General features: G+C 40.4%; 1 protein-coding gene across 3 annotated transcripts in view; it reads left to right on the top strand.

Moving 5' to 3' along the window:
• Positions 1–12,366, top strand: part of SMIM14 (small integral membrane protein 14) — a 97,431-nt gene extending 85,065 nt beyond the window's left edge. For all 3 annotated transcript variants that reach the window (XM_003927528.4, XM_074396024.1, XM_074396025.1), the window contains exons 4-5: positions 2,700–2,842; positions 7,272–12,366. In XM_003927528.4, the coding sequence (XP_003927577.1) occupies positions 2,700–2,842; positions 7,272–7,304 (176 nt within the window). In that variant the 3' untranslated portion in view covers positions 7,305–12,366. The remainder of the gene's footprint in view (positions 1–2,699; positions 2,843–7,271) is intronic.
• Positions 12,367–13,040: the final 674 nt, after the last annotated feature.

The raw sequence follows: 13,040 nt of genomic DNA, 5'->3' as shown, positions 1-13,040 counted from the left end.
AGGATTGTTTCTAAGCACAAAGTGCAGCTTCTCCTGTTTGTATAACTGTTTGTTTTAGGTAAGTCCCCCTTCTTCCTGTGCAATTTCCCACGGCCCCCACTGTGTATATGCCTGAAAAGGGGAGGAAACTATACACAGGTTAGTGAGCTCCTGGGAGCTCACTAATTATACGAAGATCAAAAAGGCTTCTTTTTTTGTTTGTTTGTTTTTTGAGACAGTCTCGCTCTGTTGTCCAGGCTGGAGTGCAGTGGTGCAATCTCGGTTCACTGCAACCTCTGCCTCTCGGGTTCAAGCAATTCTCCTGCCTCATCCTCCGGAGTAGCTGGGACTACAGACCCATGCCACCATGCCCAGCTATTTTTTGTATTTTTAGTAAAGATGCAATATCACCACGTTAGCCAGGATAGTCTCAATCTCCGGACCTCGTGATTGGCCTGCCTCAGCCTCCCAAAGTGCTGGGATTGCAAGCATGAGCCACCCGACCAATCAGAAAAAGGCTTCTTTGCTTTACTGCCTCCTCACCTGTTCAGGTTTTCCTGTGCAGCAGCAGCAGCTGCTGTGATTTTTCAGGCAAGAAGTTCTAGAGGCCTGGCCTTAACTGTTTACCTAATGGATTTTTCCTTTTCTTCTCCCTCAGAGATGGGGTTTCATCATGTTGCACAGGCTGGTCTTGAACCCCTGAGCTCAGGCAGTCGTTCACCTTGGCCTCCCAAAGTGCTGGGATTACAGGCATAAGTCACCGCACCCAGCCATTTTTATTTCTGAAAATAGAATTCTCTAATATACTTGAATAAAAAAATCTATATTTCATTTATTAGAAATTAGTTAACCTCAGGCCGGGTGCGGTGGCTCACGCCTATAATCCCACCACTTTGGGAGGCCAAGGTGGGTGGATCACGAGGTCAAGAGATCGAGACCATCCTGGTCAATATGGTGAAACCCCATCTCTACTAAAAATACAAAAAATTAGCTGGGCGTGGTGGCGCGTGCCTGTAATCCCAGCTACTCAGGAGGCTGTTTGAGGCAGGAGAATTGCTATGAGCAATTCTCAGGAGGCGGAGGTTGCTATGAGCCGAGATCGCACCATTGCACCCCAGCCTGGGTAACAAGAGCGAAACGCCATCTCAAAAAAAAAAAAAAAAAAAAAATAGAAATTTGTTAACCTCGTATCATGGGTCAGACACTGTGCTAGGCACTTGTTATTTCAAATTAAATAAGACATGGCTATGTCAAGGAGCTGGGAAAAAAACTGATACCTGTATACGCATACACATCCCTGTCTAGCTTTTTTCTCTTGATAAATGCATAGACTTCTAAAATATCTAAATCTGAATCCAACTTCTTTGTGTGAAAAAGAAGGCCAAATCAGTCTCTCTGGTTGAGACTATAATTAACGGGGTCTTTTAATGTATACTTTATGCAGCCGAGATGTTCCCTTTCTTTTTCACAATGCCTCTATAATTAAAATGCAGATTTTCCCCCCAAAGGAGAGTGTGTTTTTCTGTGGTCTTAATCTGGATTCATAGATCTCAGCAAATCTATGGATTCGTGTCTTTGTGGTCCTTAAACATTCCATGATTATATGCAAAATTGTGGAATTTGGTATACATGAGTGCTTTTCATATTTATTTTTAATCCAGAATGGATCAAAAACAACAGTCATGAAGGATGTAGGTGCCAGACACAGGGCAGAAGGTAGCAGAAAACTAGATCTGAGGGAATTTAGGGCCCCTAGCCTCATTAATCTACAAACATGGCACAAGCGGCTTACCTTGCAAGGCCTCAGTTCAAGCACCCTCTCAATTTCTTAAAATAGAAAGAGTTCTTAATTTTTATCAAATTCTCAAAGGATTCTGTTACCCCAAAATATTAAGAATTATTGTACTATTAAAACATTTGTTAGAGACAAGTACAGGCAACATAGACATTGTCGCTACTAAAAATTTAAAAAAATATATATATAGGGGTGTGGGGCCAGGCACAGTGGCTCACACCTGAAATCGCAGCACTTTGGGAGGCCAAGGTGGGTGGATCACCTGAGGCTGGGAGTTTGAGACCAACCTGGCCAACATGGTGAAACCCTACCTCTACTAAAAATGCAAAAATTAGCTGGGCGTGGTGGCATATGCCTGTAATCCCAGCTACTAGGGAGGCTGAGGCAGGAGAATTGGTTAACCTGGGAGTCAGAGGTTGCAGTGAGCCAAGATTGTGCTGCTGCACTCCAGCCTTGGTGACAGATCAAGACTCCTTCTCCAAAAAAAAAAAAAAAAATGTTAGAGACCAGCCCAGGCAACATAGTGCCTCTACTAAAAATAAATATTAAAAAGTAGGGGTGTGGTAGCACACACCTGTAGTTGCTGTTACCTACTCAGGAGGCTGAGGTTGGAGGATCCCTTGAGCCTGGAAGGTTGAGGCTGCAGTGAACTATGATTTTGCCACCACACTCCAGCCTGGGTGATAGAGCAAGACCCTGTCTCAAAAAACAAAAACAACACAAACTGATTAGGTTTTGGTTTATGACTATTTAACATCATTTACTTTTTAGATGTTTTCACTAAAGTTTGTTTTAAGAAACCTGCAAATCAATATCAATACAATTTTTATATGAATACAATATTTGAAGCTTACACTTAAACATTAAAATTTGTTTTTACTTTTAACAATATTGTGATCATGCTACTTTTTTTGTTTGTCTTTAGTACCAGGACCCTCTGGTGATAATGGCATCAGTGTTACTATGATCTTAGTGGCCTGGATGGTTATTGCATTGATCTTGTTCTTACTGAGACCTCCTAACCTAAGAGGATCAAACCTACCTGGAAAGCCAACCAGTCCTCATAATGTAAGTGTTACAGATTTTAAATGGTTTTGGGTAAGTGAATATATGTGGCCTAAGGCAGGGAAGGACTTTGTTTTGACTAAAATATCTAAATTGGCAAAAGGAACATTTAACTCATAGAGTATTCTACCAGTGTAGTTCTATTAAATCTTGCAGTTTAGAGCTGGGCACGGTAGCTCATGCCTGCAGTCCCAGGACTTTGGGAGGCCAGGGCAGGTGGATCACCTGAGGTCAGGAGTTTGAGACCAGCCTTGCCAACATGTCGAAACCCCATCTCTACTAAAAATACAAAAATCAGCTGGCTGTGGTGGTACGTCCCTGTAATCCCAGCTACTCGGGTGGCTGAGATGGGAGAATCGCTTGAACCCAGGAGTTGGAGGTTACAGTGAGCTACTGCACATTGCACTGTAGCCTGGAGTGACACTCCACACCACTGCACACTGCACTCCAGCCTGGATGACGGAGCAAAACTCCGTCACAAAAAAAAAAAAAAAAAAGAAATTTGTGGTTCCAAGATTTAATTAATGGCTTACTCTTTGTGGAGTTAAATATAGAAAGAAGCAGAGACTAGAAGCCCAAAAACAATTTAAAAATGAATTCCAATTTTTTTTTTTTTTTTGAGACAGGGTCTTGTTTTGCCTCCCAGGCTCAAGTTACCCTCCCACCTCAGCCTCCCAAGTAGCTGGGACCACAGACATGCAGTAACACACCTGGCTAGTTTTCTGTGTGTTTTTTTTTTGTAGAGACGGGGTTTTGCCAGGTTGCCCAGGCTTGAATTCCAATCTTTACTCACATGAAAAGCATCAAAAATAATCCATTTTATAACCCACAGCAATATTGCTTAAATCTCAGTTCTCCACTGTCCAGTTCTGTCTGCCTCACAGTTGATCCCTTGCCTCTCATGCTTTCAGCCCCTAAACTTTTAGTAGCTTCAGTTCAAATGTTTGACCCCCTTCTGTCCTACCTATTCAGTAGAGACACTGAGCCTATTTTATTTTATTTTCCTATCCTATTTCTCTCAAACCTGTTTTCCATTTCTGCCTCACAGGAAATCAGCTGACTAGCAAAAGGAGAGTTCGAAATCATTCATGTTGATAAATCTTTTTTTTTTTTTTTTTTGAGACGGAGTTTCGCTCTTGTTGCCCAGGCTGGAGTGCAATGGCGCGATCTCGGCTCACCGCAACCTCCGCCTCCCGGGCTCAGGCAATTCTCCTGCCTCAGCCTCCTAAGTAGCTGGGATTACAGGCACGCGCCACCACGCCCAGCTAGTTTTTTGTATTTTTAGTAGAGACGGGGTTTCACCATGTTGACCAGGATGGTCTCGATCTCTCGACCTCGTGATCCACCCGCCTCGGCCTCCCAAAGTGCTGGGATTACAGGCTTGAGCCACCGTGTCCGGCCCTGATAAATCTTGATAGTCACAATTACAACCATTTTTAGAACCTTCTAAGTTAAAACTGTGATAAAATGACCCAACAGGGAGTTTTCAGTACTATCTTTAATAGAACCTCTGTTGGCCAGGTGTGGTGGCTCACGCCTATAATCGAAGCACTTTGGGAGGCAGAGGCAGAAGGATCACTTTAGCTCAGGAGTTCAAGACCACCCTGGGCAACATGATTTTAGTAGAGACAGAAACCCTGTGGATGTGGTGGCGTGCACCTGTAGTCCCAGCTACTTGGGAGGCTGAGGCATGAGAATTGCTTGAGCTTGGGAGGCAGAGGTTGCAGTGAGCCAAAAAAAAAAAAAAAAAAAAAAGAACCTCTGTTAAAGGATTCCTTTTAGTCCTTTTCAGAACCAGTATTTATGTGTTTTTTTAAATACTGGATTTGAATATTATCTCCTTAAAAATATTTCCATACATATGCGAATTACGTCAATTTAGCCATTCTACAAATATATACATATTTCAAAACCTGTTGTATTTGACAAATATATATAATTTTTGTCAATATAAATAAAATGTTAAAATTTATAATAAAAACTATAAGATGACAGCATCAAAAAATAAAGGAAACTTTTGATAGATTTGCTTGGGTTTTTTTTGTTTTTTGGTTGTTTTTTGAGAGTCTCATTCTGTTGCCCAGGCGGAGTGTAGTGGTACAATCTTGGCTCACTGCAGCCTCTGCCTCCCAGTTTCAAGCAATTTTTCTGCCTCAGCCTCCCGAGTAGCCAGGATTACAGGTACACACTACCATGTCTGGCTAATGTTTGTATTTTTAGTAGAGATGGTATTTCACCATGTTGGCTTGGCTGGTCTCAAGCTCCTGACCTCAGGCACTCCTCCTGCATCGGCCTCCCAAAGTGCTGGGATTACAGGCATGAGCCACTGCGCCTGGCCAGATTCGCTTGTTGAATACCAGATTATCCCACTAATTCTCTTCTCCAACCTTTACCATGTGGAATTGCTAAAGTAATTGTTTCTTTTCTCCAGTGTTGTGGTGTTGATATTAGAAGTTCAGTTAGACTCATTTTTTTATATAAGAGAAAGCAAATGTGCAATGTTAATTGGTCAATGTTTTGTTTTTTTAAGTACTACATTTAGAAATGTAGCACAGAAAGAAAAAATATCAAAAAGAAAAACACATACACACACAAGATATGTAGCATGCTAACTTAAAGAAGGCATTATTAGCACTATATAAAAAGCCTTACGTTTATTTTTGTTTTTTCTTGGAGAAGAGAGTATTTACAAAACAGCTTGCATATTGTCTTGATAACATGTTTATTCCTTAGCCTTTTTTCTTACTTTCTTTGTATAGCTTTGTTACTTTCATATCAAAGAGTAACTTCCTCAATGTTTGGAGCTAAAGAAACAGAACTCTTGCGGGGCATGGTGGCTCACGCCTGTAATACTAGCACTTTGGGAGGCCAAGGTGGGTGGATCACCTGAAGTCGGGAGTTCAAGACCAGCCTGGCCAACATGGTAAAACCCCATCTTAAAAAAAAAGATAAGGCCGGGCGCGGTGGCTCAAGCCTGTAATCCCAGCACTTTGGGAGGCCGAGGCGGGTGGATCACGAGGTCGAGAGATCGAGACCATCCTGGTCAACATGGTGAAACCCCGTCTCTACTAAAAACAAAAAATTAGCTGGGCATGGCGGCACGTGCCTGTAATCCCAGCTACTCAGGAGGCTGAGGCAGGAGAATTGCCTGAACCCAGGAGGCGGAGGTTGCGGTGAGCCGAGATCGCGCCATTGCACTCCAGCCTGGGTAACAAGAGCGAAACTCCGTCTCAAAAAAAAAAAAAAAAAAAAAAAAGATAAAAGAAACAGAACTCTTGGCCAGGTGCAGTGACACACCTGTAATCCCAGCACTTTGGGATGCCAAGGCAGGCAGATCATGTCAGGAGATCGAGACCATCCTGGCTAACATGGTGAAGCCTTGTCTCTACTAAAAAGGCAAAAAATTAGCCGGGTGTGGTGGCACGTGCCTGTAAGTCCCAGCTACTCAGGAGGCTGAGGCAGGATAATTGCTTTAACCCAGGAGGCAGAGGTTGCAGTGAGCCGAGATTGCACCACTGCACTCCAGCCTGGATGACAGAGTGAGACTCCATCTCAAAAAAAAAAAAAAAAAAAAAAAACATTAAAATGATAAGTGCAAGATTATACTCTACTGGACCTTAATTCATTTAGGCCCGTGTTTCTAGAAATAGTAGTTCCAATATCTTAGGAATAAGTGAGAAAATGTATTGAGACTAATTCCAAGTAGAATTATTGATCACCCCCAACTTAGATCTCATGTCAGGGTAAATAAATAAAATCTTGAAGAATCTTAAAAACTGTGATCTTTCCTTTACAGTTCACTTGCTGTCTATTGCAAGTTAACAGAAGTCAATTCGAAGTTGCTTAATCAAAAAAATTCAGAGATAGCATCAGTGTTAAGAAAGTTTAACAATGTATCAAAGACCTAGTTTCTTTCCTCATACCATTGGCTTCATTCCAAGATGGGCTCTTCTTAGGGTCATAGGATGACTGCCAGAAGCAACTGCAGCCACATGCTTTCTTGTGGATATTCAGTATTGAGAAACAGAAGTTCCTACCTTCATTTTAAATATACAGTACTTTGCTTAGCCAATCACTTTAGCAAGAGGGCTGAAGATAGTTTTGTTGGTTTGAAGACCACTTCTCGGGCTAGCAGGAGTGATCGCGTCACTGTTACACAAATTCTTTCTGTCTTCCATACTACAGGGAAAGATGAGACAAATGTTGGAGAATCACAGTGTTCTTGAAGCTAGTGTTCCCTCATGTAAAAACATATGAAAAGTCCAAATAAGCATATAATTGGGGTGGGAGGGTGGGGGCATTGCTGCTCAGTTCTTTCTTACATGTTAAGGTTGGTTGCCCTGGGAATTAATAAGTCAACTTTTTAAAAAGTAATAAAAATTTTTAAATTTTTTAAAAGTCAATTACATAATTTCTTTCTTTCTCATGCCAGGGACAAGATCCACCAGCTCCTCCTGTGGACTAACTTTGTGATCTGGGACGTGAAAATGGTTAACACCTTGCACGACCAAACGAACGAAGATGACCAGAGTACTCTTAACCCCATTAGAACTGTTTTTCCTTTTGCATCTGCGATATGGGATGGTTTGTTTTCATGAGCTTCTAGAAATTTCACTTGCAAGCCTATTTTTGCTTCCTGTGTTATCACTATTCCTATTTACAATATATTTGAGTGAATGATTATATTTTTTAAAAGTTATGGCTTTTTTGGTTGTCCTAAACTTAAACATTCCTCTCATTCTGTTTGTAACTGTGATTAAAATTTTTGTGGTAATTTCTGGCCTGATTGAAGGAAATTTGAGAGCGCTGCATTTATATATTTTAAATAGTTTTGATAGGTTTTTAAATTGCTTTTTTTCATAAGGTATTTATAAAGTTATTTGGGGTTGTCTGGGATTGTATGAAAGAAAATCAGAACCACACTGTATTTACATTTACCTTGGTAGTTTATTTCTGGATGGCAGTTTTCTCTAATTTTTGGGACTGTGGTAGCTCTTGGATTGTTTTGCAAATTACAGCTGAAATCTGTATCATCCATTAAACTGGCTTATGTGGCTGGAATAGGAAAAGAGAAAAAATATATAAAATGGTTGTTTACTAATTTTGTACTCCCATTAAAAATCTCTAATGTTAAGAAAACTTTAAATAAACATGATTGATCAATATGGCAGATGATTTACAGTCCATTATATAACATTTGTAAACCACTCAACACTAGCCTTACAAGGTTCATGAAAGGAGGAAAACATTAATTCTTTCTGCCTTTGCTGACATAATCTATACAGTAATAATAGAAGCTGTAATTTATTTTTAAAATGAGTACCTCTTGGGAAGCTTCTCTTCTGTTATAACTCTTCCCTGTTAAAATCAAAATCTTAGGCCGGATGCAGTGGCTTATGCCTGTAATCCTAGCACTTTGGGAGGCCAAGGCAGGCAGATCACTTGAGGTCAAGAGTTTGAGACCAGCCTGGCCAACATGGTGAAATCCTGTTTCTACTGAAAATACAAAAATTAGCCAGGGGTGGTGTGTGTGCCTGTAATCCAGCTACTTGGGAGGCCGAGGCAGGAGAATCGCTTGAACCCAGGAGGCAGAGGTTGCAGTGAGCCGAGATCACGCCATTGCTCCAGCCTGGGCGACAGATCGAGACTCCCTCTCAAAAAATTTTTTTTTAAATCTTAAAGCTGGCCGGGCGCGGTGGCTCAAGCCTGTAATCCCAGCACTTTGGGAGGCCGAGGCGGGTGGATCACGAGGTCGAGAGATCGAGACCATCCTGGTCAACATGGTGAAACCCCGTCTCTACTAAAAATACAAAAAATTAGCTGGGCATGGTGGCGTGTGCCTGTAATTCCAGCTACTCAGGAGGCTGAGGCAGGAGAATTGCTTGAACCCAGGAGGCGGAGGTTGCGGTGAGCCGAGATCGCGCCATTGCACTCCAGCCTGGGTAACAAGAGCGAAACTCCGTCTCAAAAAAAAAAAAAAAAAAAAAAAAAAAAAAAAAAAAAATCTTAAAGCTATATTAGGGCCTGTTAGGTTATTGACATTTGAATGCCTATTTGCTTATTTACTCCATTGAGTCTTTTGTTACCCTCTGACCTATAAAAAATTTTAATAAATTACTGGTTTACTCAAAGGGAAAAGGAGGAAAATGAGAAACAAGCATCTTTTCTTCACCCCTTATCTCATTCCTGTTTGGTAATAGGATGAATTGGGTGGGAATGAATATTAAATATGAGAGAAATTTTGAAATATATAAAAAAGTAAAAGGTTGTATTGTTTTGTTCAGTTTGAAATAAAGTGAATACCAAAAGCACTTAAAAATGTCTGCGTGGGCCTGGCACGGTGGCTCACGCCTGTAATCCCAGCACTTTCGGAGGCCAAGGCAGGTGAGCCACCTGAGGTCAGGAGTTTAAGACCAGCCTGGCCAACATGGTGAAAGCCCATCTCTACTAAAAATACAAGAATTAGCCAGGTGTGCTGGTGTGTGCCTGTAATCCCAGCTACTAGGGAGGCTGAGGCAAGAAATCGCTTGAACCCAGGAAGTGGTTGCAGTGAGCTGAAATCGTGCCACTGCTCTCCAGCCTGGGTAACAGAGTGAGACTCCATCTCAATAAAATAAATAAAAATTAAAATGTCTGTATGACCCATGTGGTTATGAAATTTTTTCCTAGCAAATGATTGCAGATGATTTATGGGGGCTAGAAGATATTTTGCTATCAATGTAAAGATTTTTTTTCCTTAGGTCAGTCTATTCACTGTATAGATCTGGTAAATTACTTGTATGAACTAAATAAATTCTCTGTATCACTGTACTGTTTAATAGTCTCTCGTACAATTGTGATACTCATAAGGTATTTTCCCCCTTTATTGTGATTACATTCTAGACCATAAACTTTGTAAGGGCATTTTTTCATTATAGAATCTAATATTGATTGCTTGAATTCCTCCTTGTACATCTTGGCTTTGTGCTCAATTTCCTGAAATAATATAACCAACTCTAAATTACTTGTGTTAATGGATGGGTAAGTTAAATCCTGGATAAATTAACCCCACAGAATAAAGGTTTTTCCTCTTGCTGGGGCCTACTGGAAGCCTTCCTAACTCTATAGCTGGTAAAGTAGAGCAGAAAGAGCCAGAATGGCTTAAGATAGAGCTAAATCCCTATAGGATTCCATTTTCTGCCTTTGCCTCTTGAACTTTGAAGGCTTGCCCATATATCCTCACAATCTGTTCTCTGAGCTGCTAGAAGGCCACTCCCTGATAAGAGATACTGATGTAGTCACTGAATCTGTGGCTCACAAATCATTGAAAATTGGCTGTGTGGGTTGGGCACAGTGACTCATGCCTGTAATCCCAACACTTGGAAGGCTGAGGCGAATGGATCACTTGAGGTCAGGAGTTTGAAACTAGCCTGGCCAACATGGTGAAAACTTATCTCTACAAAAAATACAAAAATCAGCTGGGTTTGGTGGCACCTGCCTGTAGTCTCTGCTACTCCGGAGGCCAAAGCAGTAGAATTGCTTAAGCCCGGGAGGCAGAGGTTGCAGTGAGCCAAGATTGCATCACTGCACTCCAGCCTGAGAGACAGAATGCGACCCAGTTTAAAAAAAAAGAATTGGCTTTAGTGGAAGAAGTGGCTGAAACTTGGATACAGAATGTCTCATATTAGACACCTGAAAATCTGAATTCTTGTTTTGAAATGGAGTTTTGCTCTTTCACCCAGGCTGGAGTGAAGTGGTATAATATTGGCTCACTGCAACCTCCACCCGCTGGTCCAAGCGATTTTCCTTCCTCAGCCTTCTACTCTGAGTAGCTGGGATTATAGGAGCCCACCACCATGCCTGGCTAATTTTTGTATTTTTAGTAGGGACGGGGTTTTGCCATGTAGGCCAGTCTGGTCTTGAACTCCTGACCTCAGGTGATCCACTCGCCTTGACCTCTCACAGTGCTAAGATTACAGACATGAGCCACTGCACCCAGCTGGAAAATCTGGATTCTTATTCTTAGTTCTTCATTTCTGTCACATGCAATTAATTGACATTTCGTCTACATGTATTAGCCTTTTCCTACATGAACCATGTATTTACTTAGTAACCATGAAGTATTTAGTGTTGGATTTCTTGTAAAATTTCTCTGCATTCCTGAGACAGTGTACATACATAAAATATTCTTGTTGACCTAGTAATTTATATTGTTGAAGCTTCTACCTGTGGCCTTTTTATTGAGCACACTCTTAATCATCATTTGGCTTGTAAACATTCACCTGAACTGTGGCTACAATCCTTTTTAAATAATCTGGGAAAAAGGAAAAATAAAGCTTACATTTTCACAGTTTTGGCTCTTAAACACATTCCACAAATGTCATTAAAAATTTGTTTTAGGTCAGTCATGGTGGCTTATGCCTATAATCCCAGCAGTTTGAGAGGCTGAGGCAGGAGAATTGCTTGAGCCCAGGAGTTTGAGACAAGCCTGGGCAATATAGCAAGACCCTGTCTCTACCAGAAAAAAAAAAGTTTATTTTGTTTTAGAGTCACTTAATGTATTTTTATGCACAAAAATGGTGGAAGGTTTTGTTTTTGTTTTTTGCTTTCCATGTGGGAAAGGTTAACACTGGAACTGTTTCTAGTAAAAGATTTTTTTCAGGTTGGGTATGGTGGCTCGTGCCTGTAATCCCAGCACTTTGGGAAGCCAAGGCAGGTGGCTTACCTGAGGTTAGGAGTTCAAGACCAGCCTGGCCAGCATGGAGAAACCCTGTCTCTACTAAAAATACAAAAGTATCCAGCTGTGATGGTGCATGCCTGTAATCCCAGCTACTTGGAGGCTGAGGCAGGAGAATCGCTTGAATCTAGGAGGCCTGGAGGTTGCAGTGAGCCAAGATAATGCCATTGCATTCCATCCTGGGCAACAAGAGTGAAACTCTGGCTCAAAAAAGAAAAAGAAAGAAAAGAATTTTCTTCATGTTACCTATCCAAGCACTGTCCCATGGTCAGCAAGTCACATTTTACAATGTGGATTTTCCAAAAAAATTATTGAGTACAGCCATTGTATGGCTTCTTTTAGTGTCTTTCTGTTATGTGGTAGTGTTATGGAATTACCAGTACCTTAAATTTTCAAAGGAACCTTGGAAGTCTATCACTCTAAATGAAAGTCTGTCACTCTACATAAATATGTGCTCAAATTTGACCAACTCAGTTTAAGACACAAAACAGTAATTTGAAGAACAAAAAATGAAGAGTTTACAATTAATGGGTTAAATTTTTGTTGTTGCAATAGTAAGTTTAGTCCTCTTATATTTCTAAATGAAAAACGATAGGTATTTGTTACCATGTGTGAAGATTACTTTGTTAAAAGCAAAGTGTGATGTGCTAAATGTTCATTACTGTTTTTATATGTTTAAATCATGCCAAACAAAAATCATGTCTGTGCCATTCAGGGTCTATTGTTAGTCTTTTTCTGAGTACTTGGATTGGGATAAAGGGCTTGTACTATGCACTTTTTATTAATGAATAAATAGAAAACATTAGTAACACTTTTTGTTTTCTGTTTGGCTTTTGTGGGAAGAGAAGCAAGCATCTTTTGCTTAGTAGGTGTTAACATCCTATATTAAACAATGTCTTTGTAAGACATAACTAAAGACATTCCTAAGACAGAACTTAAGTTTTAAGAAAAGTTGTGAGAAAAATACTTATAAAATATGCAGTATGGGGCCAGTATTCAGAAGTAGAGCTTCTCTCTTGGAAATTAGATTGCAGTCACATTTCTTTGGTTATTTTCTTTCTCTCTCTCTTCCTAGAATACCAGGTAAAATAGACATTTGCTTTGAGGGACTAATATCCAATACTGTTAATTATTTGAGCAGACATACCTTCCTCAAAAGGAGCTAGACCTGTCACTGTACTGAAGTCACAAGAGAAAATTTACTTCTGTGACCTGGAATGTGTCCGGACATTAAATATCATTAAATACTCATATACATGTAAAAATAGTAACATTGCTCTGGCATGATTTTGATGTCAGTGTATATATAATAACTTAAGTGTTATTTAAAATAGATAAATTTGTGAAATAACAATTTCCAGGAGACGGTCAACTTTTTATGGTTCAATCTAAAGATAGTCATGTACATGTCAATGGATATCTGAATGATCAGTAAAACTTTATTAAATGACTCTGCTGCAATACTAATTTTCCTCTCATAAAATG

Source organism: Saimiri boliviensis, chromosome 3 (assembly GCF_048565385.1).
Source record: "Saimiri boliviensis isolate mSaiBol1 chromosome 3, mSaiBol1.pri, whole genome shotgun sequence".
In the NCBI taxonomy this organism is placed as follows: Eukaryota; Metazoa; Chordata; class Mammalia; order Primates; family Cebidae; genus Saimiri; species Saimiri boliviensis.
This window is presented reverse-complemented; position numbering and strand designations above follow the sequence as displayed.